At 37.8% G+C, this 27,934-nt stretch overlaps 3 protein-coding genes and 2 non-coding genes across 5 annotated transcripts; all 5 read left to right on the plus strand.

The window, feature by feature from the left end:
* The first annotated feature begins 2,297 nt into the window (after positions 1-2,297).
* On the plus strand, positions 2,298-6,327 carry rpl37 (ribosomal protein L37). Its single transcript, XM_053339671.1, has 4 exons — positions 2,298-2,371; positions 3,367-3,502; positions 4,137-4,221; positions 6,216-6,327. Exons 1-4 carry the CDS (start codon positions 2,369-2,371, stop codon positions 6,283-6,285), a joined length of 294 nt encoding a protein of 97 aa, XP_053195646.1. The 5' UTR covers positions 2,298-2,368; the 3' UTR covers positions 6,286-6,327.
* Positions 3,203-3,281, plus strand: LOC128380808 (small nucleolar RNA SNORD72). Its single transcript, XR_008323508.1, has one exon. It is a non-coding gene; the product is annotated as a small nucleolar RNA SNORD72 (small nucleolar RNA).
* Positions 5,039-5,117, plus strand: LOC128380807 (small nucleolar RNA SNORD72). The gene has a single exon (XR_008323507.1). It is a non-coding gene; the product is annotated as a small nucleolar RNA SNORD72 (small nucleolar RNA).
* A 3,876-nt stretch (positions 6,328-10,203) lies between the features above and the next one.
* Positions 10,204-22,732, plus strand: LOC128380013 (prostaglandin G/H synthase 1-like). Its single transcript, XM_053339669.1, has 11 exons — positions 10,204-10,234; positions 10,336-10,419; positions 12,668-12,784; positions 14,275-14,415; positions 14,510-14,653; positions 15,533-15,714; positions 17,392-17,475; positions 18,599-18,845; positions 20,269-20,555; positions 21,023-21,170; positions 21,852-22,732. The coding sequence occupies exons 1-11, from the start codon at positions 10,228-10,230 to the stop codon at positions 22,211-22,213; spliced, it is 1,803 nt and encodes a 600-aa protein (XP_053195644.1). The 5' UTR covers positions 10,204-10,227; the 3' UTR covers positions 22,214-22,732.
* Positions 22,733-24,063: 1,331 nt separating this feature from the next.
* Positions 24,064-27,823, plus strand: pdcl (phosducin-like). The gene is made up of 4 exons (XM_053339670.1): positions 24,064-24,172; positions 25,482-25,669; positions 26,019-26,200; positions 26,629-27,823. The coding sequence occupies exons 2-4, from the start codon at positions 25,495-25,497 to the stop codon at positions 27,190-27,192; spliced, it is 921 nt and encodes a 306-aa protein (XP_053195645.1). The 5' UTR covers positions 24,064-24,172; positions 25,482-25,494; the 3' UTR covers positions 27,193-27,823.
* The last annotated feature ends 111 nt before the right edge of the window (positions 27,824-27,934 follow it).

Here is a 27,934-nt window from a genome sequence, read left to right on the forward strand (position 1 = left end):
TGTCTTTGTTTAAGTTACACATAAATAAAGTAAGATTATAAGTAATGCATTACTTTGAATGAAAAATAAAGTGTTTGAAGATTTTATAAAGACAGTGGACTATGAAGGTGTTCTAGTAAGCTGCATGCTGTAAACTAAGGTCTGATGCTCTTGTATTTAAATTGTTTCAATGTTCATATGTTTTAAGATAAGCTATACCAAAAGACACTATATGATAAAGGATGCTCTACATGAGGTGAGAAGTTCTGCAGTGGCATAATTACATTTGAACATTAAAATAATTCAGCATAATAAATAATAGTAAATGATGGAAACAAATAGCCCTCTTTTCTTTTTTGTTAAATGTATGGCAATGCTATCTAGATATTTGAACTGGATTAGATCTTAAACATAGATAACTGGTCCTAAACTCATCAATCAATCAATCTTTATCTATATAACGCCAAATCACAACAAAAGTCATCTCAAGGCACTTTACACATAGAGTACATCTAAACCTTACTCTTTAAGTTTAATTTAAAGAGACCCAATATTCCAACATGAGCAAGCACTTGGCAACAGTAGCAAAGAAAAACGGGAAGTAAGCTACAACTAAAACACCAGAATCTTTCCTCTTGACAAAAAGGAGCAGCAGTCTTCTCTCGCTTCTCTTCTCCTTTCATGTATGTGAACTCCTCATCCTGCCCCTAAAAGGGAGCCCAGAAAGAGACTTCATTCAATTATCCACAAACTATTTTTTTCTGTCATTAACCACTGGATGGAATATAAAGTATATGTTCACATTTACCTGCTATAGGAGGCACTGAAGCCCCTATACTGACCCCGACTTCTTCCCACTCAGTGTCTAAAATACCATCAAGTGCAGTTCACCCAGCAGACGCCACATGGCATCAGTGTAACAATTATCACACATTATATCACATGGCTGAAGTTTCATACTCGGGTCACGTGATAACAGTCGTCTCCATGACACTATGACAACTGAACAAACTCTAGTGATGATAACAGACAGTTGAAAGCCCTGAATTTAAGATACATTTGTCACACTTAATTGTTTACCTGCAGCCAAGTTATGTTTATATGGTGGAATATCACTTGGTCCACCTGGCTGTGTTAATTCATTTGTTGTAATTAGACTGAATACATACTTCAAATATGTACCATATAAGTAATATAAAGTATTATTTAAAAAATAGCCTATTAAAACAGATTTTGATACAGAGAAGTGTAAAAGACAAGGTTGTAATGCTTACCAACACCACACCAATCCAACCTTCAATCAGAGTCACAAACAAGACCAACAAACTTTAACACATTCAGGTGAGGCAGCAACACGTTTCCAAACGGGGACCATTATTAGTGTGACTTCACCATCATTCAAACTACTTCATTCTGTGTGTTACAAATCATCAGTTTAGAGCTGCAATGATTAGTGAACTAATTGATTACTTGTCAAATATCCAATCAATTGCCAACTATTTCATATTTGATTAATGAATTTCATCAGTCATTCTTTAAAAAAAGAATCTACTAATTCTATGGTTCTAGGTTTTAAAATGTGAATATTCTGTGGTTTCTATGATATTGAACTGAATATCTTTGAGTTGTGGACTGGTTGGGACATTTGAGGATATCGTTTTGGGCTTTGGGAGAGACTGTGATAACCATTCAGTGATATTTTATGGAGCAAACAACTAATCAAGACAATAATCAACAGATTAATGGTAAATAAACTGTACTTATATGCTCTTTTCTAGTCTTTTTGACCACTCAAAGCTCTATAATGTCTCATTCACCCATTCACACACATTCATACACTGATAAAAGGGGCTACCACGCAGGGTGCCAACCTGCTCATCAGGAGGAAACATATCATAATACACATTCACAAACTGTTTAAATTGCCCAAACACATCGACATGTTGACCGGAGGAGCTGGGAATTGAACTGCCAATCTTCCAATTGCTGGACGACTGCTCTACGTCCTTTAAATAATTCTTAGTTGTATTCCTATTACCTTTTTTAAAATATGTTTTCGCTGGCTTGTTGGCTTCATATGTGTACTTTAAAAAAATCTAAATATTAATTTATTTAGAATTAATACTATTTATTCATATTATTTTGCTATAGGCTAAGCTAACTTTGGTACAGTACATCAAGGAGTAACATTCATGTTTAACACTGTGCATGGTCCCAATGAACAAATTACCAATAATTTATGTAATGAATTTTAGGTTTTTCCGTATTATGAGCAGAGCGCTACATCAACGGGGTCACATTTGAGTGTTACGCAGGAAGCACCACGGATGTAATTTGATGCGGCGCATGCTCCTCTTCCGGTCTCTTTTCCCTTAGCCACTGGACGAAAATGGTAAGAAGAAATGCTGCGGAGTGAAATCTCCTAACATCTGTTGAACGAATGGTTCATCTGTCACAAACTGTTGGTTTATCACTGTCGGTTAAACATCGGCACCGTTTGGATGAAGTATTTTTGGTTGATGAAGCTTAATTTTGGTGAACTTATCGCTGTTTGTGGTTCACCCGTCCAACGTTTATTTCCTCTGCGTTAGCATTGAAAACAAAATGTGCTTCATTCATGCGGATAAAACGTGATGGGATACGGTTAAATAACGTCAACAGTACTCAGGATACCAGTGATTAAACTTGTTATCCGGCTGTTATTTAATGAGACATTCCTCTAATTTAGCCGAAGTGGCTACTTATCTTTAGCTCCTCTTTAGCCGGCTAGCCTCTCCATGTTGCACTCCTTCAAGAAAATGTCCACACTGTTCAAATGTGAACACGCTGCTGTGTTAAACTGAAGCTCATGAATGCCTTTCATTGACTATTAGTGTGTAGCTTTTTAATAAGGTGCATATAAGTAGGTTGTGTTGAATGTAACTTAACATAATTTCTTGCACTCAAAATACAGCACCTCCCAAATAGAGTCCAAGGAGTTGATTGTGGAATAAAACCTACAGATATTAATGATTAAAGAAACACAAAGAAGATTTTGAAGAGCATTTTTAAATGGTTGAATTGTAGTGAATGAATGACTTAGAGCAGTAGTTTTATAAGCAGGTAAAACTTGCAAGAACGTTTATATAAGTAACTAAATACTTGAGGATTTGTTGGTTATAAAACATTCAAACTTCTTCACACTATACACACTTGAAACCTGAGATATCTACATGCCCAATGTGTCTTGTCAGTGATGTTTCAAACACAAATGTCTGAACATATGACTTTCTGTGATTCTATTTTCTGTGCTGAGACAAGACTCATAAAGAATAACCCTAGCTGAAGGCATGAAGTCTTTGAGTTGTTCCTGACTTTTTTTCCCCCTTCCCTCTCTGACTACTTAAGACGAAGGGAACATCATCTTTCGGTAAACGCCGAAACAAGACGCACACCCTGTGCCGTCGTTGCGGGTCCAAGGCTTATCACCTGCAGAAGTCCACCTGCGGCAAGTGTGGCTACCCCGAGAAGCGCAAGAGAAAGTGTAAGTCATCAAAAACATGTCTCGAACCATAACTTTGTCATTTTATTCAGAACATTGCTTGTGAGTGTGTTGTTAGTCCTAAAAGAGGCTGTTAAACATGCTTTGGTGCTGTTTGAGTAAATTTCTCTTGACATAAAGACATATGGATGCTTACACTGAGTATGTTTTACACCAGTGTGGAGTAACATAATGACTTGACACTTGTTCCTAAATACAAGGTAGTTCATTATTAGACTCAGCTATTTTACAAAAGCAGAGTAACTACTAGTGGTTATTTTCAGTATTGATTTATTTGCATTTTTGGTTTTAGTAATAGTTAATATCAGCAAATGGACAAGTGTCCACCACAATATCCTGGACCCAGTCCAAATCACAGACTACATTTACTAAATGGAAGACTCGGAAAAGCTTTCACAGCTGAGAACTTGGCACCATCTAGTGTGACTTTTGCTTGAAAAATGACTTAAAACTATTAATTGATGATCACAGAAGTTGTAGATTCAATTTTCTGGGACTCTATCTTGCAGCATGTCACAATATTGATGCTTTTACAACACATCACCTGGTTGTAAATTAAAATGACAGAATCTGAGCGACAAGGCCCTGATGCTTACAGATGTTGTTTGTTTTGTAGACAACTGGAGCGCTAAGGCCAAGAGGAGGAACACCACTGGTACCGGCCGTCTGAGACACCTGAAGGTCGTCTACCGCAGATTCAGGTAAGATTATTAAATGTGATGAACACAGCAGATAAAACTGTTTGTTCGTCTGTATCAGTTAAAAGTTCACAGACTCTTAGTGGCGAAAGGGTTAAATTAGTTGTTACATCGTCACAATGATTACATTTAATTTTTTTGCTTTAAATAACCTAGAATTGTAAACAACTTGAGCAGCACTTTCTTAGTAAACCTGAATTATAGTAAACGATCATAAATTAATCAACTTGAAACCACAAACATCAGCTGTGCCTCTGAGTTGTTAACATATTCCTAGCAGGTAATATAAGCAAGATTCCTGTATTGGTTGTACTATCAAATGATGCAAAATTATCATTGGGAGTTTGTGGTGTTGACATTGCATCATAAAGTGTTTAGAAGGGGGCGAAATATATAGTGTATCCAAACAAAGTGTTTACAAAAGAGCAGAGAAATATTATCCCTGACATGTTGATAGTTGAGCTGAATGTATCAGATGAGACTATAAACAAGAAGCTGTATACTAAATATCTTCGGTAACACGGCCCGTCAACAGTGCATGCGTATATCAACTTAAAGCATATTTTCTTACCTTGTTTTATTGTGGGGAACTGGACAGTGGGTAATTAAACCACAAAAGAGGAACAATACGATTTCTAAAGAGCCTTAAAGCCCCAGCAGTGGCAGGGAGTCAGCTCAAAACTCACTACTACCGGTGCCACCCACACAACTACAACTCTAGTCATCTGCAGGCTCTGTATCACCACGTATAATTGATTTTAAAGGGTTTGTGTTAAATAGATAAAATTCAGGCCGTTAGTAACCAGTCTGTGGTTGATGCTGCTTACCAGTGATGTTGAAAAATAAATGTCTGAACAAATGAATTCAGTATGATATCAGCCTTTTCTCTGAGGTAAGCATCATAAACAGGATCTGTTAGACTGAGTGGTTTTTAGAGGGGTACTTTACTCTATAATCTAAAGTAAATGCCTGTTTTAAGTACAGTTTATAATGCTTATCAATCAATTAAACTTTATTTTAATAGCACCTTTTGTACAGGTTAATGTACTTCAAGTGCTTTATAGATGCCAATATTAAAATAAAAGCAGGTGCAGTGTGTTCCTGCTTCATCAAACTTAAGGATATCTAAGCTGAATGTTATAAAGCATGTTTCATATTATAACTGTTGTCCAATCATGGCTAAAGATGGCTAAATAACTGTTCAATATAAACTAAATCCATTAAGCAGTTAAGATTTGTATTTTCTGGCTTTTAATGGCTTAAAACTTTGGTCAAAGGTGCCTAAAAAGTAACAGCCAGGTTAATCTGACCTATGTGACACAATATGCCTTTTCCACAGCAGGTGTGTGGACATGTTTGTTTATAGCTTAGGGGCAATAACACAAATAATTGGATTGCCCACATTTTCATTAGCTGGGTGTTTCCTTGCATGCTGGTTCTGTGGTGGTCTAACTGGAACATTTCAGGGAAGCTGAACCATGACTAATGACTTAGTAAAACCTGGACTTTTCCTGCTGTGACAAGTTGAAATATCTGCTTTTAAAGCCCCCATTTAGTGAGCCTTCATTCGCATTCAATAACAAAAACAACTGTATTCGTGCGTCCTTTTTTGAATTACTCATTTTCTTTTTAGATGACTGTACTCACGGAGATGCCAGTTTTTGTTAATCTAAAACAGTCCCACTCAACAACAGAACATCAGCATCACTTGTGCCAATGCACCTCAAGCATACTGTTTATCCTTCTGTCTAAACAAGTCTGAGAAATAGATGTTTATAATTTTGGATTATCAGCAGCCGGGCGTGTTGCTACTGGCATTAAATTATGAACTAAAAAAGTAAAGCTTTTAGCACTTTTACTAAAGTAATAGTATGTTTATAAAAAAACATGACTGACTCTTTGAGGGGGATTACCTTTACATTAGTCAGACAAGTTTAGCTACATGACATATGGATGCATCACCCTTACGTTTGTTTTCCTCCTGTTTGTTTTTTCAGGAATGGTTTCCGGGAAGGCACCACCCCCAAACCCAGACGCGCTGCAGTGGCCGCCTCCAGCTCATCCTAAATGACACATTTTTGGTTAAATAAATGTGATGTTAAAACAGGAGTTTCCGTCTTGTCTTGTGATCTTTGTCTGGTCAGTGATGCCCTTGTTAATAATCATCCAGAAGGATGTGACTGGACACAGCTGACGATTGATTTAATTCCAGACTAAATGTACACACGGTGCTTCTTATTCCCACTCAGTTCATGTCAAAAAATACACAAAACTAAAATAAAAGGTATTTTCAGAAACATGAACTACTGTTTTAATATTGGAGGCTTTGTAGTGACATCAGTAGGATGGGGGCTGTTTAAACTACTACATCTGTCTGGACTTTGTTTGGATTTATCTGGAAAAAATTCATCTTTAAAATGTGGGAACAATCAGTCAGCTGCACCCATGAAGCTGTTATGTGTCTGCAAATACTGTGAGAACACTGATTTTATCACCTACCTGTCAAGTCAAGAATCTGCCATTCAAGGAAGAATAACTTTGAAAGACAATTCAGATTTTTTTTAAAAACAACATACAAATCTGTACATGACTGATTACATAAAGAAGCCTCTGGTGAAATGAGAAACTTATCTGGATGTTTGATCCAAGAAGACCAAACAAAGCTGCACATTTTGTTTTAATTCCTTCAGATCTGATGCAATATGATTAATTTTAAGCTGACAAAGCAAAAGATACTACAGTTAGAAGCTGCCCTCCTTCAGGCATTGCACCATATAACTAATACAAACATCAGTTGAAGTATTTGTAAAATAAAAATTAAGGATGTTCTCTTAACACTGTACTTTGCCTTTATCAACTACCAGCAGAGAAGCCTTTGATTAAAACCTCCCAAGACATATTTTACTCTGCCGTTTGTGATGGTGCCAAAAAGATTTGGAAAGCCAAAATACTCACAGATGCAGTGGCAGATATCTGACTCTGCCTCTTTAACTCATGGGAGATTAATTTAAACCAGGTCATTCATTGAAAGCAAGACTATGTAATACCAGTTTATTAAGGTAATTGCTCTACTACAGCTCCAGAATGAGAGGGAACGTGTAGTTTAGGTGCTCTGCAGCTAGGGTTGGGTACCAGGTCTGTACTGTTTAGTGGGATCAACCAAACTATATCGGAGCTACCAAGTATTGGTTAATGTCAAATCAAACGGTGCCAAATTTCGGTATTCAGACGCATCATTCTTGAGCATACCGGAGTGTCCCTCTGGCAGGTTTTGTATTCCGAGCTCATGGGTGCAATTCCGGCGATAGCCAGTGGCGGCGGTAGATGAGAAATCGTGTGTAAAAAACATGTAACTCTAATAATAGCTCTAAAAGATGCATTGCACATATGAATAAATATGTTTAAAAGAAATATGGATAATAAAGGCTAAATAAACCATGTGAATATATATATATTTTTTTTTAAATCTATTTTTCACTTGTTATATATGTTTTATATATTTACTTTGTATATATATATATTTTTTTTTTCTCATTATCTTTCTAATAAGTGCACCCTTTATATCTTTGTTTTAATTTGTGTGTGTGTGTGTGTGTGTGTTTTTAAAGTAAGAATTTTGGGACTCTTTGGGTTGATACTTCAGGCATTACAGAGAGTAAATTAATGAAGTAGGTGAATTGTTTTTAACACACACAGACCCCTTCTGACTTCACTTAGTACAAGTGCAGCTAGAAGATAAATCACAAAGCAGCAACTCTAATAGCAGAGGAGAACTTTACAAACATCTCCAACAACAAAAGTCTAAATATTTAGCAGGCACCAAACAATGCTGAAATTTCTCAGATGATGACCGGAGGAGGATCTGTTTACAAAATGAGTCAAAAGCTTGTGGTTTATGGCTGCAGCTGGAGTCTGCCTCAGTGAAGAAAACCAGCAGTCAAGGAGTAGTTTGCTTTGTGGAGGAACAACTACACGCTGAATTAATGAAAGAGAAGCACATCTTAACTGTGAACAGATGTGTCCAATATTCTAGCTTCATTTTTTTGAGAAAGCGGATTAATTAGTAGTAAACCTGACCTGACCTGTGTGAGTAAGGAGTGACGAGAAACGACGTCACAAGCTCAATTCTGGTTAAAAACAAGTAGCTACTAGCAGGTACAGTACAGCCTTCGTCATTGAATTGCTTAATTTATTATTTCCCTGTCTACACTTTTTTATTTATTACTGCAAAAGTATGTCTCAACATACCGCCGAAGGGTTTCTGGTTTCTCCTCATCTGTGCTGCCAACTTTCACATTTTTTTGTGCTTATCTGTTCATTTCCTGCGTATTTGATACGGTTGCTATGGATTTTGTCCTAATAGAGATGTTATCAATACAAAATTTGGACTGCTTGAATATTCATTTTGGCGTTATGTACATGTTTGACGCATTAACTCAAATACTCACATTTATGAATACTCTTTAAAGATAAAATGACAATAAAATAATTATATATGTTTCACTGTTTGCAAGATAGCAGATGCAATTTTTTGTGACTTATAGAAAAAAACTTATAGAAGAAGCATTTTATAGCATAAATAATACGAATTGAGACATTAGCAACCAACAGAATCACCTAGCAAAGTGTTGAAGAGCAGGTGGAAGCTTAACTGATTGACCCCTCTCTTATAGTAAGCTTTTATCAACTGGGTTTGTGTGATATGATGATGAAAAATATCATGTCATTTAATGCTGTCAAAATTAAGGTGTTAAATCTTGCTGTCAAGCTAATATGAATAATGAATGAATAATATGAATTGGTATCACTCTTCTTGACATGCTAGAAGTGGGGAAAGGAGCTGAATCAAAGCTTCCATCTGAGTGCTGTTGGTGTGCTATGAGATGATACTTAGCCTAACATTAGTGAGAAAGTCCAGGGCCCTTTTTTAATGCCAGTCCGTCCCTGTAGTGTGTATGTTATAATGTCTCTAAATAAAACAGCAGTTTAATATTGTGTACAGCTATGCCCAAAATACACCATAAATTAATTTAAGCTAGATCCAGGACACTTAACACCACTGCAGTAAAAGCTTGAACATAAAGGAAACCAACTGAATCTTTCACAGTCAAATCTTCAGACTTTCAATGCCTACAACAGAATTCATTAATCATTGTTAAGATATCTATTATATTAATACCTAGGTCACTCTTACCTTGCTTTTTCAGGCTTATGAGCCAGGTGCAGTACAAAGGAAGATGTGACTCACTCTTTTGTGTAATATTGTTGTGTAAGACACATTGTATTGTATCTTTGCATGAAATGTTATACAGTATGTTAAAGTTGTATTATGACTTGTCAAATTACAACAATAGTGAATCATAAGATTGCTACAGGCTTTTACACAAGAACCTGTAATAGTATTTTGTACACCAAAAGGCTCTACAAATTATTATCATTATTATTATTATTATTGTTGGTATTTTATTAAGTTTTATTTTTGTTCTGATTGAGATTAACAAACAGGTTACACAGGATCACAAAAAGCTGATTCATTCACTTCTCAATCAGAACGATCATTATACACACATATTAAAAACACTTGCTTAGAGTCAGGGAAGAAGACATGGTAGATAAAAGCATGCTGCAGCCAGGCTCTGATTTAATATGAAATGATAAAGAAAGGCAGGATTTATTTTATTTTTTTAAATGAATGGGAGCGTTCAAACACCAACAGCAGTGGGCGATAAAGAACTAGAAACCTGCTTCCTGATGAAGTCACCGTCCCACTTTTTCCCTTTCCCCTCTGTCAGCAGGTGAAAGCGCAGTGCAGCGAGGCTGCAGCATTCACTCAGACAGGAGTTAACCTGTCGGACAGCTGGTCCTGCTGCTCTTCCACTCTCACTGTCTGACTGGACTGTTTAGGAACAGCTCTCCTCCTCCCACCTCTGTGATCCAGCCCAAAATCCGGATTACAGCACTTTTCCTGTAGTTTCATGAGTTGGAACCTCCTGAACTGCAGCTGCTGTGATGAGATGTGAGTAGCTTGTGTCCTTGTTGTTACTTGTGTGGATGGTCTACTGTGTGTTGTATCTTCCTGTTCTCTAAACTAACATTGATTTCCAACTTCTGTTGAAGCCTCTGTCATAGGATCAGTTTGTGCTCTTCTCTTGCTGCTGCGGGAGCCTGCATGCCGGGGTGATGAGGTTACCTCCAACATAGGTAGGTGAGAGGTTTAGTTTTGTGTTGGGTTTGGACACAGTGTTGTGCATGTATTGTAACATACTGTATTAATAACTTGGAGCTTATCCTGCTTTTTTGAAAGGCAGAAAGGCAGGAAACACATGTGAAGATATGAATCAGTGCACACGCATCCAGTAATTTCCTTATCTAGTTTGATCAAGATTTACTAATTAGGCATTCTTGTTATCCTGATAACAAAAACAGGTCCTGACAGGTACTCTGCTGGTAAAATAACATGACTTCATCAGCTTGAAGAGGCACTTTGAAACCAAAAAAAAGGAGAGAAATTTCTGATTACGTCATACCTTATTAATCTTCCAAAACTTGATTATAATAAGGAAAATCGACCATTGGGGGTTATGGATTTTTCCAATTCAGATCAACTTTACTTTCAGATTTTTTTCATTGATTAAATGACATTATCCTAGGAAAATGTATTTAACTTAAGGAAACACTGAAGTCAGTTTATTTCTCTTCTTGTTTAAGTTAAATGAGTCCTTAAAACAACAACATTTCAACACTCAGCACTGAGAGATGTGTGAAAGTGAATACATGTATTTCTTGCAGCATACCCCCCTCAGAACAGACATTTCCTGCCAGACCTGTAGCTATGATTTGTAGCCTGACCTGTGCAGCAGCATGCCCCCTCACTCCCTTTATATATACAATATACTATCCTGCCAACAGCCTCACTGCCTCATTCTTTCCATCTGATCTCCGCTTACAACTCATGATTTCTGAGTGAGAGCTTGTGTCATCTCATGAATGATATTTTTTATAATTAATGTGTAGTACATTTGTCCCTCTTGTGGTTCCTACGGTATTCTTATTACTACATCATTTTACTGTTTTCCATTCATGAAATCTATTGTCGTTGGTTTGAAAAGGTAAGGTTCTCTCACGTCACGTGTCGTGTGAGATTTGAACTTGTTCTTACCCATTAAAATAGATAGTATCTATGTTCAACACATAGCACAACAGCAGATGAGTTGCTGCTCTGTTAAATGTTTTGCTTGGAAATGGAGAAGGATGGGGGCCTGTGCGGGCGGGGAAAGGCACGTTTTTACATGCGTAAATTCTCTCCAGCAATTGTTTTTATTAAAGGAGCTTTCCCTTTACTGGGACGTCTCTGTTTATCACAAGTTTTGCGTAGTATGCATATCTGTGACACTACGCCCTAAAATGTTATACAATATTTTGAACTTGAAGTTATCCATGCATAAATCACCAAGAGATGGATCAAGGAATGTCTGATATAAACACTCTTATCTACCATTCAAGAGGATTTAATTTATAAGCTTGCACATATGAGCTCAGCTTCATCTGTCGAGTCTTGACAATACCCCTGTTAGACATCCCCCCTTTACCCCCCTACCCCCCCCCCCCACTCCGCCACCCCTCTCTGTTTCTGCCTGTGAGAACAAAGATCTTTTCATGCGGGTCACTTGATTGCCCCCCCCCCCCCCCCACACACACACACACACACACATTAACCCTAACCCATGACAGAGGTACATTATATATTACTGTGTATTTTCTATCTTTCTCCCTTTTATGAGGTTGAAATGGTTTTAAACAGAATCCACTTTAAAGAGTTACTAATTCCTAAAACAAACAGTAAAAGTTAGTAATTCCTACTAATAACCTCTTGAACTTGACCTCCTTGTTTGTGTACACATGATGAATGAAACTCTTCATGTGTTTAAATGGAGCAGGTCTTTCGAGCTAATTTCTCTGGAAATCAACAACCGCTATTAAAATGAGCAAGGCTTAATAACTAAAAACTAAATGTATTAACAATTGACAAGTATTTTTAAAGAAATGAGTAGGAAATGATGAGCCAATTACGAACCTGTATAAAAAAGCATTTAATAACAAATGTAAAAAAAAAAAAAAAAAAATCAGAAAATCATATCTCCAGAGTGCCCAGAAAAGCAAGATCACCACTTGGAGCAGAAATGATCTCATCTTATTTCCACGTGTTTAAAAAAAAAAAAAAGGTCCATGAGACATCACATCTGGTTAAAAGACAGAATTATTTGCCAGCATGGAAATAAAAACTTAGTTTTCATTTGGGATCTAAATCCATGTGCAGGAAGCGAGGGGTGTTGACATATTGTATAACAGTTACAAGTGTTTTTTTTGCACAGTATCAGAGCTTCATATATGATCTGCCTGCCTGAGTTTATGTAAGCATTTCTCATGGTCTCATTCTTGTTTTCCATAGTGAATCCATGCTGTTACATCCCCTGTCAGCACTGGGGAGCGTGTGTGAGGTATGGTGAGGACAAGTATGAGTGTGACTGCACTTATAGCGGCTACTACGGAGAAAACTGCACTATCCGTGAGTCCCATTATAACCAGTTCTCATATCCTCTTTTTTTATTGTATGTTGAAGGAATTTGAAATATTCTGGTATGTTATTCTTCCCTGTATTACACTGGAAAGGATTACATGGTATGGTGGGGCAAGACTGTGTTTCATCTGAAAAAAGAAACTGAGCAGATTAAACATGGCTCAGAGTTCGGACTGTGTCTAGACCCAAATATTTGGAGGAATTGGAATAACATGAGATAACTGCCAGGAAGAGCTCATCTGGATCAGAGCTGCTCCTGCTGACCTCCTCACCAAGCAATCCACTAACTCTGCTGGTCTGCCTCTCATTAACAAGGAACCTTCACACAGTGCAATCCTTAATCAGACGTGAAGTAATTGACTCACAGTTATGCAGTTACATCACATTAATTGCTGTGATTGTGCAGAGAAAGAAGGGACTGTGGTGGAAGAGAGGGAAGGAAAAGGGCCAGAAAAGTCAAACAGGAAAAAGGAAACTGGAATTAAGTGATAACATTCACAGGGTGATAACTTTCAACTCTTAGATGAAATTGAATAGTCACACGTATAGTTTATTTTACACAAACAAAATAAACTTTAAATATAAACATTTTTATAGGAGCTTAAGGATGGAGCTGTAGCAAGGATTTTCAAAATATTGGGGCAACGAGACAAATACAGTGGGTATTGGACAGCCCCATACCCCACAACCACTAACCTAGCTCACCAAACCAATTAGCAAATGTTAGCATGCTAATATTCTCTATTTTTCTATAACTTTCTATAACTTAATTTATTATGACTATTTTTAAGGCAATTATTGTATTATCGTTATATTGTTTCATCAGTGCAATGACAAAGTATCTATCCTATGCTACTCTATTCTATTCTATGATAACACGCTAAGCTAAGATAGTGAACAGCCCTAACATTATATCTAAACATCAGCATGTTAGCATGTTGACGTTGGCATTTAGCTCAAAACACAGATGTCTGCAAAGCTTTACAGAGCTATTAGCATAGATGTAAACCCTTGTTCCCCAATATGAAGGCTTTAAAAAATAATTGTAATGAAATGTTTTATACAGCACTTATTATAATTAAAGAGCACTTTACTCAACAGTCAAATGTAAATTCACAGGGTCAAAAAATACAAGAATTAGGAGCAGGGTGGTGATTCCGAGGTCTGGAAACAGGAAAAAAGTTGCCAGAAAAAAGTACAGAGGACATTACCTCAGTGACCTTAATGGGCAACAGACTTCAGGCAACTTTAGGCTACAAAACACTAAGTAAAAGGTATCCTGGTGAACCAGTAACAAACATACTGGAGACTTGTGTCATGTTACACTCTGCTATGTTTGTCCTAACGTCTTCGGTCACCTCTCCATGACATAATGACACTGAGGATATAATGATTTTGTTTTTTTTGAATGAATTCCCAAGTTAAATTCCCAGCTGTCCTGTTTTCCAGTAATAACAACATGTGTTCTCCCACCACAGCTGAGTTTTGGACCAGGGTGCGTCAGTTCTTGAAGCCCAGCCCAGATGTGGTGCATTACATTCTCACACATTTCCGCTGGCTTTGGGACATCATCAACTACACTTTCCTACGAGACGTTCTGATGCGACTGGTTCTAACAGGTCCAAAGTCAACAAATCACTCAAAAATTAATTCAAAACTGTCCCATATTCAGTGTATCACATTACCTTTTTATCCCTTTTTTTGTATGAGCAGTGAGGTCCAACTTAATACCAAGCCCTCCAACTTACAACTCAAAATATAGCTACCTCAGCTGGGAGTCCTACTACAATCTGAGTTACTACACTCGACTTCTGCCCCCAGTGCCACCGGACTGCCCTACACCTCTAGGGGTCAGAGGTTAGCAACTCTTTTATATTTAAGTTAAAATACAGAGCTCAAAATGCAGAAACATGTCAAGGCTGGATTTGTAAATTTATATTTAATCTTTGAACAGATTGTTCTCGATTTGAATCAAAAATCTGCCACTTTTAGACATTTGTATTCCCTCAAGGATCTTGTGCAGCTGATTGTGCAACATTTAAGAACTGTGGTTTCTTTTGTTTAACTCAAAGATGTGTTGTTATGGTATCAGTGCCATACAAAACTTAAACTTCAATTTTCCAAATAATACTGTGTTTGAACTATTTATAGTGATGCTACGATCAATTTAGTGTGTTTTCATGTTATGTAGTATATTGCTGGATTCTTTTTACTTGGGCATTAAAATGTAATTAGCATTTCACAGTAATGCTGTACCCTAAACAAATTTTGACTACTTTGTGTATAACTGGGCAGTTTAATGTATAACAATATGTAGTATTTTATAAACGGATTTTATGTTTTATATGAAAATTTTAATCAGAAAAGAGCTGTCAGATAATATAGCTGAGTAAGAGTACAATATGTTCTACAATGTTGAGTCAAAGTATAAAGAAGCGTAACATGGAGGCACCTTAAGGTTACTTGTTAGCTCTTCACCACTGATAGTTTTAATCTGAGTAACAAAAGTGTGACAGTATCAATAACATTCAATGCAGAACTCAGTTTTTTCCGGTTGACGCTTTCACCATTGCAACATCCATGCAGATTTTTGTCCTTGGAGGGTTCAGGAGTGCAGTGTGATGTGTTAACTGTATCATGTTTGCACAGACGTACGGTGTCAGTATTATGACTAGAGGTGTGATGTGTCTGTGTTTTGCCCTGTGCTGCGTGTGACGCTGTGGTATTTCTGTTCAGGCAAGGCTGGGCTCCCTGACCCTGAGCTGCTGGTTGAGAGGCTGCTGAAGAGAAGGACCTTCAGACCTGACCCCCAGGGCACCAACCTCATGTTTGCCTTCTTTGCACAACACTTTACCCACCAGTTCTTTAAGACCTACAATCGCATGGGTGTGGGCTTCACCAAGGCTCTAGCGCATGGGGTTAGTTCATTCAAGATTTTTTCCAGTTGATAATAATGTAAGTCAGCAGGAGGCAGAAATGCCAATGTTCTTTACTTGGTTCACCAAACAAAGATCTGCATAAAAAATAACTCAAAGATTTCTGGCAGTCTCCTTAATATATAGCCTAGCTTGATCAACTGGTGGTGCACTCAGCATGACGGTACATTTATATTTGTCAAAAGTTAAGAAATTTTGCAATTTGATGTCATTAAGATTTATTAGACTGCTGGAGTTGTTGGGCTGCTGATACATAACATAGACATAGGACATAGTGGTTTTGTATCATCTGACAGGGAAGACGCATCAATTCAAAACAACAACAGAGGGCCCTAGAGTGGAGCCTTGTGGAACACCACAATTAAACAGACTTACAGAGAAACACAAATCTGCTCAAAACAAAACAGAACTTTCTGTTTTAGTAGGAAAAATGTAAAAGGTGTAAAGCAGTCAGTCCTCTTAAGACCTAACCAAGTTTGTAGGCTATGTAGGAGAGCAGGTATAAAACCTGATTGAAAACTACTTTAAATTTGTTCTTTCAATAAATTATTTGGTGTTGAGGTCAGTTTCTTTAAAACCTTTAATGAAAACAATAATTTTGAAATTGGTCAATCGTTGCTTAAAAAAAGAAGTTCGAGATTTGGTTTCTTAAGTAGTGCTTCCATAACGGCATCTTTAAAAGAGCTTGGACAGGTGTTCCTCTTTTAAAGATTTATTTGGGAAAAGGCTGTCACAAGGAGATGGCTAAGATCAGACCCACCAACTATTGAAGAGTGGATAGAAATAATACATGAAATGTATATTATGGAGCGACAGTCATTTACCATCAGGTTCCAAAAAGAACAATTTTACCTGATTTGGACCAAGTGGAATGATTATATCAAACCAGTTAGATCAGATTTTAATTAACTTGATAATATGTTTGAAGAGATGTTGACAAAATTAATGGATTTATGCATTCATGGAGAGAAGAACTTCCCATGTTTGACTATATGTATAGTCAACTATGCCCTATTATTTAAAAAAAAGAAGAATGTAAAGTCTCAAAAATCAGTTGTGTGACTTTATCAGTAGTACAGCTGCAACTGTGTGAGACCATACGTAATAATGTACTTACCAAAATTAAATTTAAAAAAAATTTAAACAAAAGATTTATTTGGGACATATAGGTGGAGGATTTCATTTGAATGACCAATTTCTTTAAAGCTGAAATATTGGTTGTTTGATTGTTTGAATACTGATTAAGGGATGGCGGACATAATTAAAAATGGGTTAAACTGCGAGACTTGGGTGAAATCTGAGACCTTATACTCTCTAATTTACCATATTTATCAGTCCAGTTACTACGTTTAAGTTTCTATAGTATGTGGTCAAGGATAGAGAGAGTGATTATTGAATGAGATTAATAATTAATCTGGATATTGTTGGAACCAGTAGAAAGCCTCACATAGAATATGTCTGTAATTACACTTAGGCTTGTCTTTGTTGCTGTGCAGCTTTGTATATGTGCTTTTAATGATTGACTGAGTGATTAAAAAATAGAGAAATTACTCAAAAAATAGAAGTCAATCAAATTGTCAATCACCCATATTTAGCCAGGCCTTTATCTATTTGCTCTCTTTCTCACATATTACTTTTTTTGTCTTGCAACACATACAGGTTGATGCAGGCCACATTTATGGAGATAACCTGGAACGTCAACTCCTGCTAAGGCTTCACAAAGATGGGAAACTTAAGTACCAGGTGAAGAAATACATCAATACTATTGAGAAATCATTTGCACAAAGACTTCTTTCATTTCCCTGCAACCCCTTATTATCAGGCTGCCCCAACAAGTCTCTAAAGACTCCCCAGCTGGCCCAGAACGCAGCTGCACATGTACTGACAAAAACTAGAAAAGGAGAGATCATATGTCTCCCATTTTAGATTCTCTGTAATAACTCTGTAAAGTTCAGATTACCATTTAAAATCCTTCTCCTCACCTACAAAATCCTTAATGGTCAGACACCATCATATCTTAAAGAGCTCATAGTACCCTATTACCCCACTAGAATACTGTGCTCCCAGACTGCAGGCTTACTTGTGATTCCTAGAGTCTCCAAAAGCAGAACAGGAGGCAGAGCTTTCAGCTATCAGGCTCATCTCCTGTGGTACCATCGTCCAGTTTGAGACAGACATGCTCTCTACACTCTGTTTTGATAAAGCATATACAGGTCCGGCCCAGACTTGCCTTGTCCTTGACTGCCAGGAGACTTTCCACAGTGCACTGAACCCCTCTCTCCTCCTTTCCCTCTCCATCTGTACACATTCATGCCCCATTAACATGTGTTTCTAACTTGACATCTTCCCAGAGTGTTGTGCTTTCTTGTCTCAGAGGAGACCTTGCAGACTGCCTGCTGTCCCCTTGGTCCAGCTTGAAACCCACTCCTACTACTATTACTACTAGTCATAGTTCTTTTGTTACAATTGTTGTTAATGTTTTTGATATTGTTGCTTTGCTTCTCTGTGTCCTTCTCTCTATCATTCCTCCCCCTCCTTATTTCTCTGTCAACCCATCTGGTCAAGGCAGATGGCCGCCCACGTAGAACCCGGTTCTGCTTGAGGTTTCTTCCCGTTAAAGGGGAGTTTTTTTCCTTGCTGCTGTCGCTAAGTGCTGCTCATGGAGGAGTACAGTCTAGATCTCCTCCATGTGAAAAGATACAAAAGAAATAACTTCTATTGTTATTTGACACTGTATAAATAACTTAACTCAACATATTGACGGGAACAAAAAGGAAACCTGCAGCCTTCCTTCTTTTATCTTATAATTTGCAGAAGGTTAAAAAAGTTGTACTGTATAATCATTAATTATTGTTTTTCCCATCAGGTAATTGATGGAGAGATGTACCCTCCCTCTGTAGCTGATGCACCAGTTAAGATGAGCTACCCACCTGGGATCCCTCCAGAGAATCAAATGGCTATTGGTCAGGAAGTTTTCGGACTTCTCCCTGGTTTGGGAATGTATGCTACTCTATGGCTGAGGGAGCATAACCGAGTCTGTGACATCCTGAAAGCAGAACATCCCACCTGGGATGATGAACAGCTTTTCCAGACCACCCGCCTCATCGTCATTGGTGAGTAGGACACAGAGGAGTATATTTTGGATAATTTGCTTGCAAGATAGAAGTCGATAGTTCTGTGTCAGTTTTCCCAACATCCAATCTAAGTGAGTCCCAGTGCATCTACTTTGGAAAACATGGACGGCTGCGGCAATCTAAAATGTAGAGGGTCATTTACATGAAGGGTTTCATTCCAACCTGACACTAAAGTGGCTGATTTAACAAATAAGCGCACTCGAAAGGAAATAGGAGATGTAATCTAGGAGTAGACCACTCGCAAAGACTTCTATCAAGGAATGGAAATGGCAACTAAGTTGTTACAGCATACTTATACACACAATACAAATACTACTGTATATAAAATAAAAACTGATGAAAAGATCATTCTGCCTACTGTTCACTGTGTACGCTAGCATATTTCTGTGATGTTAGGTGTGTTTCTGTCTGCAAATGCAGACTAGATTAATCTTGCCCAAGTTTCTGACTTCAATGATTGTTCCATTGCATTTTTCCATATAGGAGATAATTTTTTTCCAAGTTACGAGTACAGTGGATTGCAGCTTTATTCTTTCTTGTCGAGAGTTAAAAGGTAAAAGGTCGGTTTAGCTTAGCATAAAGACTGCAAACAAGAGAAAATAGCTAGTGTGATTCTATCCAAAGGTGCCTATTAGTACATCTAAAGCTCACTAATAAAATGTACATGTTATGTCTTGTGTGTACGAAAGCTGACATTTAAAAAACAAAAGAAAAAAAAGCCTGGTTATACAGGGGTTTTGTGCTGGATTATATTAACTGTCTGGAGTCGGCACTGGTTGGGTTAGGGTTAGGGTTAGACCAAGAAAATAAATAAGCATATTTTCCAAAATTTCAAATGTCTTTTTAAATGTGTTTTTTTTTTATTTTTGTATTTATCGTTTGGATCAATGATGTTTTTTGTGTCCATGTGGCCAGAATACAATTGTGTAACGATAAAAGTTTTGTACAATAAATAAACAAGAATAAGATTGCAGAGTCAGTGGGAGACAGAGTAGGCCACTCTGAATTTAGGTCAATGATGTTTTTTGTGTCCATGTGGTTTGGTCAAATTTAAAGAGGTCACAATTTGAAAATTAAAGATGAATAACTTGCACACATTTTTGTGGACCCAGAATACAATTGTGTAACAATAAAAGCTTTGTACTACATAATTAAACTTGCTTAAAAACTAAATTCTCAATAAAACACCATATCAACTTGTTTGGCATGATCCTATAATTATCTCTTAAATTACATAAAACCAACAAAAATACAAAATGTACAGTTTAATAAACCTGATGCTGCTTTTAAAACAATGTTTAAAGATATTTTTGAGTTGCTCATCTTGCTTACCCTTATTTGTCACTGACCCATAAATGTACTGTAGGTATTTATATCTTGTGTCTCTGTCTGTTTCTCTCAGGTGAGACAATACGAATAGTAATTGAGGAGTATGTGCAGCACCTCAGTGGATACTTGTTAAAGCTGAAGTTTGATCCTACCCTGCTGTTCAACTCCCAGTTCCAGTATGGGAATCGTATCGCTCTTGAGTTCAGCCAGCTCTACCACTGGCACCCCTTGATGCCTGACAGCTTCCTTATTAACGGAGATGAAGTGTCTTACACACAGTTCCTCTTCAACACTTCAGTTCTTACACACTACGGTGTGGACAAGCTGGTGGATGCCTTCTCTCGACAAACTGCCGGCCAGGTAACAAACCTCAGACAATATATCATAATGAATATGCAAAGAGAAATAAATTCAGCTTAAGTTGCCAGTTATCACTATCTCATAGTTATAACTACAGTATTGCTACATTCAAACATCATTGTAATGTGTTTTTTGGCATTCACTCTTACTCGTCCTGTTTTGCTGGGTTTGTATCCTGTCAGTGCTCGGCCTGATTAAACTTTGATGAATTAGGGTGACTTGGCTCACAGTCTAACTATATTCTTTGGGTATTCTTGATCAAGGTTGTTGTGGGTTGCCATAGCTACAAAATGTTTTATGCAGTAACCAGACACAGAATATTAATCTAATTTTTTAGGTACTGGCCGTTAATTACAGTCTTCACAGAGATCGTTACATTTCCTAGTCCACAGACTTGACTCTTAAACTGTAAGCACAGCTAAACATATATATATCAGATACTTAATTCTCAAACTTTTGTCTTACAGATAGGTGGAGGCCATAACATCAATGCTGTGGTGACCAAAGTAGCTGTGGGAACCATAAAGGAGTCGCGGCAGCTCCGGATGCAGTCCTTCAACGAGTACAGGAAACGCTTTAACCTTAAGCCGTACACATCATTCAGACAATTCACTGGTAATAAAAATATACTTGTAGCTGTGTACAGACCACACAACATAAAGTGAAGCCTTCAAAGCACATGATTTACGACTTTTACGAGCCAATGACAGCAGCTAAACATACATTCCTGGAAATAAATTACATCTTCTGTCTTTGTAGGCGTTTTGTTTAAAGATTACTCTCCATTACTATCCTCTGAGTGGTATCAAATCCTTCAGTTGATGATGTAATCTAATTTGGCTGTGCCTAAGAGGTCAACCTCCTGGTGGGGGTAGAGGTGATGTCATAGTCAGAATATCACCAAAGTAAATCTTCAATTTTGTGCTATTCCATGCAGTAGATGTTAAGATATTTTGCTAATGTAGATGTAGAAATTCTTACCTGCTGGTGGTACTAGTGGAAAAGTCAGGGAATCACTATAGTCATTATGATTCATCCGCTGGGGACCATGAATGTTTGTTGAAAATTTCATGGCAATCCATCAAGTAGCTGTTGAAATATTTGAGCTTTCCATCCTCAGCGCTGTGCTGCTTGCATGGCTAAAACATATTCGTGGAGACGTTTGTTTTGGTGTACATTACTGCAGAACACTGAGGCTCGGCTCTCGGCTCAGGCCCAGGAAATAAATGTATTTTTGATGCAATTCATTGTAGATATTTTTATTAACTGAGCAATGCTCATTGTTACCTTTTGCAGATAATGAGGAGATTGCCCGTGAGCTTGAAGAGTTATATGGTGACATAGAAGCTCTTGAATTTTATCCCGGCATGATGTTGGAGAGAACAAGATCGGGTGCCATATTTGGGGAAAGCATGGTGGAGATGGGCGCCCCGTTCTCCCTTAAAGGCCTTCTGGGAAACCCTATATGTTCTCCAGAGTACTGGAAGCCCAGCACCTTTGGAGGAAAAGTTGGCTTTGACATAGTCAACTCTGCCACGCTGAAGAAGCTGGTGTGTCTGAACTCCAGGACATGTCCGTATGTTGCATTTAGAGTACCAGCAGAGGAGCAGTCACCAAGAGGGAAAGACACGAGTAAAGAAAGGACTGATGAGCTATGACCCTTTCCAGACACAAGAAGGTTTGGGTTTGAGATCCCTATATGAAGGTCAAAGAGGCTGCTGCTAAAAGACAAGAGTTAAAGACCTGTGTGAACATACAGTAAATGCACTGGACGAAGGACCCAGAGCTCAGTGTGACATCAAACTTGCCTCTTCCTTTCATTGCACAGTCTGCATCACACTTGCACAAAGACATCAGTGAGGAAACAAATGTGATGTTTTTGATTTGCTTGCTTTGTGTCAGATAAATGAAATACCTTCAAAATATGTGTTCACACTGTAAGATATTAACTGTCTATAACTTTCTTTCAGAAGAAATTATTCAAGTCAAACTATAGACAAGACATTAGCAGATTATTGTACGTAAATTAAAATTGACAGATTAAAGTCTTAATTTTGACTATCCATTGTTCTGTACCTCTCATAAGTCTCCATTTCTATCACCACAGCCAGTGTATGTTTTGGCAAGAGACTGAATACACATGGAAACAGAAGACTGACCTGATAGCAGGGTCTAAGTCTTTTGCACAGGATGCACAGCAAGAAAAAAATCACTTAAATATTGAAAAAAGTCTTCAATCTGTTTTAAAACAACAGTTAGATTCCCATAATGACACTGAAAGAGGATTTCCTTGCTGTAATCACTCCTATTCATACTGTCTATGAAAAGACCCCCATTCATACGTGCTTTCAGTGTAAGTGATGAGGGACAATAAACTGAAGTTAGTAAGTAAAATCAAATTGATATCTTACAACATTCCGGTCTTTTTGGTGCCAAAGTCGTGTTTTCAACAGGAAAATCCTGTCTGAGGAAACACAAAGAGGAGATTTTATGCTAAATTGACTAAACTTGGCAGATATCCACTTGATATGTCTAACTCAGACTGATGAATCATGATGTGGACCTTATTTGGAGCACTCATGGGTTTAAATGGTGTGCAGTACCAATAAAGCCCATTTTGATTTTTTCATAAAATATTTATTTTATATTCCAAAATCTACATGAATGAATACATTTTCAAATGAGACATAAATCTTACTTTATAAGAAATTGTCTCCCTTATAAATTACATCAGTATCCATGAAAAACACCTGAACATAGATTTTGGTGCCTAATGGGTAGACTTACCCTAACAGCTGAAAACATTTGTTAGAAAATTAGAAAAGTGATCAAGAAGTAATAAGTTACATTACTTTGATTAAGTAATTGAAATACTTGCATTACTTATTATTACACTTCAAATAGGGTATCTAGTAATCTGTAACCTGGAAATGTATCCAAAGTAACCTTCTCAACCCTGGTAGTAATACAGGTACTAGTAGGATAAAGTGTATCATGTATACTTCATAGTTATACTGTCCTCTAGTGGTGAGTGAGGGGTCTAACAGCCACAGAACATTTCATACGTCACCGGGATGAACCCGTGTTATCTTTAGGTGCTCTCAGTAAAGACCGAATTTACACCACCAATTTAACACTTTCACAAAGCATAATGTGAAGAAAAAAAAGAAAAAACTAATGTCACGGCCAAAATTAAACATGTGGCTCGGCAATTTTGAATGAATGGTTTGGTTGTGTTATTTAGCACTGCAATTAAAAAAAACAAATGATACTAGCCATTAAACATCCTGATTTGTTCAACACCAATTACTGACAAAGGTATTCAATATGTCTTGATAAACGACTCAAAATGATTGATCAATTAATCAAATAAGTTTCTTATTATTTCAATATCAAGCAAGTAATCGATGAGTCGCTGCAACTCTATTTGAATTTGAACATCTGAGCTGAATGTGGGAAATCTTTGAGCGTGTGCATTTATAATTACGACTTTTCTGTGAGCCTTGAACGCATCCCAGACTGAGAGAGGCTCGGTCAGCTAAAAGCTAACAGATTAGCCGCAGTGACAGTGGGACTTGGTGACATTTTACTAACGTTATCTGGTCGTAACGAAAAAGGTAAGATAAAAAGGCTGATTATTTTTAATTAGTGGACATTTTATATACTTTTTTTTGTGGCGGTGTGTAATGTCGGAGTCGATGTAAACTTAGCATTCATAGCTAGCTAATGTTTACTGACTGTCAAATGATAGCATAGCAGGTTCAAGTACTCGTCCTACTTACTAAACAAGTTAACTGGATTGTCTCTATCCTCTTTACAGTAGAGTTTTGACACTTTACACAGATACCAGTAATAGTAATACAGTTAATTAATATCAAACTCTTCACATCGGGACAAGCAGTGGCTCTTAGATAGCTGAGGTGTTGGCTGTAGGCCTTCACTTTCACTGTTAACATGAGTTAGAAAACAGGATATATGCAAGGTAATGGATAATTATTGTGATATATTATCACCAAATGGCAACTACGTCAAACTGAAACCCCCTGTACGCATTATATAAGTATAAGTATTTACGATTTGCTGCCTGGGAGATTTATATGAAGGGTGTCTTCGTCCATCTGTTCACATGGACAAGCTTACACACGGCTCAGTGCATTATTAAAGGCCTTTCAGCTGTAGTAAAGAAAAAAGACGCACTTACTATAAGCTATGTTTAGTGTAGATGTCCTATTTTTGAATTAAAGCCCTCTGTGCCTGACCTATAACAGCGTGGATGGCTGTCAGTCTGGATTATTTATGCTTCACTGACACTGATGTGCTCACCCGGACAAAGCACTGCTTTAAAAAAAAACCCAAACTGTTGTTAATCTGCAGAGGTTTTATTTATGGGGCTGTGAATTGGTTAAAAACAAAGCAAATAGCACTTAATCTCTGACAATCACCATACACATGCAAATTAGTAGTCAAATGACCAAAATGGAGATTGGTGTGTCTTAAAAGCAACACCAGGTTTGTTTAAATGTGCATTTTGTGTTTTAAGCAAGTTTAATTATGTGGTACAAAGTCAAAATGGATTGAAAGCAGAAATCTTATGCTGTGTCCACTAAAAATGAATGTGTGCTAGTTATTCATATGTTAACCCCTTTAAAATTGACTAAACACAAAAAACGTCAATGACCCAAATATACGCTGTGAATCAGCTTGGTTCAGACTTGTGTTACATAATACACATCCTTTTCCACTGCATGCAATACAAAGAGGAAGGAAGGATAAATAAAGTATTGGGTGTAGTCTAAATTAGTGGATATAGGAGCAGAAATAGATGAATGAACAGAAATATAATGACACAATCTCATATGAAAGTGTTGTGTTAGTTGTGTTGGATGGGGAGATATTTTTACACATTAAAAACCTGCTGCCCCTCAGGTGAGCCGCCGTAATGACGACTCTGGATGACAAGATTCTGGGAGAGAAGCTGCAGTACTACTACAGCAGCAGCGAGGATGAAGGCAGCGACAATGAGGATGAGGACGGGGAGTGCAAGACCATCCGGGACAGCACGGTCACTGAGCCTGAGATAGAGTACAGCGCCGATGGAAGCGCTGTCAACACAGGTAGCGACCATAAATGCATACAAAACACTCTACTATATGATAAGAAATGAGAAGGCAGTCAAAAATAATAATCAGACATTTCTTTTATGTCAAGTAATCTAGTTCTTTAACATTTATTTAAAATCTGTGAGTAATGTGTTGAAATGTGTTTATGTGTTTGAATATGACTGCACTATTTGAGGAATGCAACGACCCATTTTTTGATTATAATATCAGAGTAATGATCAAATATTCTCAGCATGCACCTTAAATGATGTATGTAGGTATTCTTGATTTATTTCTTTTCATCACTGATCAAAAATCTGATCACCTATTCATCATTAAAGTGTCACTGGTTGTTCTCTGACAGGACCAAAGGGTGTGATCAATGACTGGAGGAAGTACAAGCAGCTGGAGGTGGAGCAGAAGCAAGAGCAGAAGAAAGAGATGGAACGACTGATCAAGAAGCTGTCGATGACCTGCCGCTCTGACCTCGACCTGGAAAAAGACAAAGAGAAACAGAAAGAGCTGCAGGAAAAGCTCCAGGGCAAAGTAAGCAGGACAGAGGACAAAATGAATTGTGAAAAGCTCCTTTAGCTTCAACCCCTTGTTCCTCACACCATCCTGGCGGTGCATTGGTAACCCCCCTTCTTTAAACTGTGGCAAACTTTCTAAGGGGGCACTTGCTGGTGAATAACATTGTGGAATCCCTGCACCCTCCTCCTTTATTTTCTGACAGACTAATCATTTTGTAATTAGAAAACTCAGTGAAACACATTCATTCATTGTTAATTATTTGACATTAGTGAGAAAACAGTGAAAGAAAATACATTATTTATGTACTTAGTGTACTCATACAGTTATAATTAGCCAAAATAGAGGTCAGGATTTGAATTGTCCAGATTTAAAAATTGCTACATTGAGCATCTGTAAAATTGGCAGCACATGTACGAGTTTTCATTTTTTTGTCTACCCCACAGATGACCATGCAGGAGTACAACATGCTCCAGGAACAAGAAGATGATGAAGACTTCCTGCAGCATTACCGCATGCAGCGCATCGAAGAGATGCGGCGCCAGCTCTGCCGCGGCAAACGCTTCGAGCAAGTCTACGAGCTCAACAGCGGAGAGGACTTCCTGGAGGCTTTAGACAAGGAGGACAAAAGCACACTGGTCATGATCCACATCTACGAGCTGGAAGTCCCGGGCTGCGAGGCCATGAGCGGCAGCCTGATGTGTCTGGCTCAGGAATACCCGCTGGTCAAGTTCTGCAGCGTACGCAGCTCGGCAATCAGCACCAGCGCGCAGTTCAGAGGCAGCGCTCTGCCCGCCCTGCTGGTTTACAAAGGAGGAGACCTGATCGGCAACTTCGTGAGGCTCACGGACCAGCTCGGGGAGGATTTCTTTGCCGTAGACGTGGAGGCCCTGCTGCAGGAGTACGGCCTGCTGCCCGACAAGTCCCCCGTTGTCCAGAAGACCATCCGTAATGGAGCCATCATACAGAGCAATCAGAGCGATGAGGACTCTGACCTTGATATAGACTAGAGCCGTAACATCTATCTTCCATTATATGCTTGGGAAATGTGTGTACACAGTCTGCATGGACTATAGATCATTTACATGTATGTGGACCCCATCGTAGTGATGACGGACTGAGCCAGGTTCGCCATTTTACTACTCACACAGTAACATACAACCAGCATTGAAGCAGAACCAAAAGTAAATGCTCACACACACACACACACACACACACACACACACACACACACACACACACACACACACACACACACACACACACACACACACACACACACACACACACTACGACCCAATGGGCGTTCATCATGATATCATTCCATGTTAAATATGAGTTATATTGAATGAGAGTAAGTACTAGGCATTATTATTAATATTATTATTATTATTATTATTATGGAGGCATAGTGAGAATGATGTCGGTTAAATGTTTTCTTTGAGCTGTGACTGTCAACTATTTATTCTTTGTGTAAAAACATGTTTCCCTGTTTTGTTTCATGTGCATCTTCACTGTATTACATGTGTTTCACTCTGTAGAAAACGACACTTTCAGCCCAAACTGACTTTTAGTTAGTTTTATAACTTTTATATGTGCTGGACCATTTCAAATAGTGGGAAAAATAAAGTAGTATTTGGACTCCCTGCCTGTTGTGTTTTTTTTGTTATGTATTTATTTAGCAGAGTTAAAGCTGCTCTAATCAATATTTTCTCTCATCAAACTGACACTATGTACCAAACAGCAAACAGA

Source organism: Scomber japonicus, chromosome 19 (assembly GCF_027409825.1).
Source record: "Scomber japonicus isolate fScoJap1 chromosome 19, fScoJap1.pri, whole genome shotgun sequence".
NCBI classification, from domain to species: Eukaryota; Metazoa; Chordata; class Actinopteri; order Scombriformes; family Scombridae; genus Scomber; species Scomber japonicus.

Bases quoted from the DNA above. Each gene is read 5' to 3' on its own strand.
- LOC128380013 (XM_053339669.1), top strand. The intron at 10,420-12,667 runs GTAGGTGAGAGG...TGTTTTCCATAG, and splicing joins TGAGGTTACCTCCAACATAG to TGAATCCATGCTGTTACATC. The intron at 21,171-21,851 runs GTAATAAAAATA...TACCTTTTGCAG, and splicing joins ATCATTCAGACAATTCACTG to ATAATGAGGAGATTGCCCGT.
- pdcl (XM_053339670.1), top strand. From the start codon at position 25,495: ATGACGACTCTGGATGACAAGATTCTGGGAGAGAAGCTGCAGTACTAC. The intron at 25,670-26,018 runs GTAGCGACCATA...GTTCTCTGACAG, and splicing joins TGGAAGCGCTGTCAACACAG to GACCAAAGGGTGTGATCAAT. The intron at 26,201-26,628 runs GTAAGCAGGACA...TCTACCCCACAG, and splicing joins AGGAAAAGCTCCAGGGCAAA to ATGACCATGCAGGAGTACAA.
- rpl37 (XM_053339671.1), top strand. The intron at 3,503-4,136 runs GTAAGTCATCAA...TTTGTTTTGTAG, and splicing joins CGAGAAGCGCAAGAGAAAGT to ACAACTGGAGCGCTAAGGCC. The intron at 4,222-6,215 runs GTAAGATTATTA...TTGTTTTTTCAG, and splicing joins GTCGTCTACCGCAGATTCAG to GAATGGTTTCCGGGAAGGCA.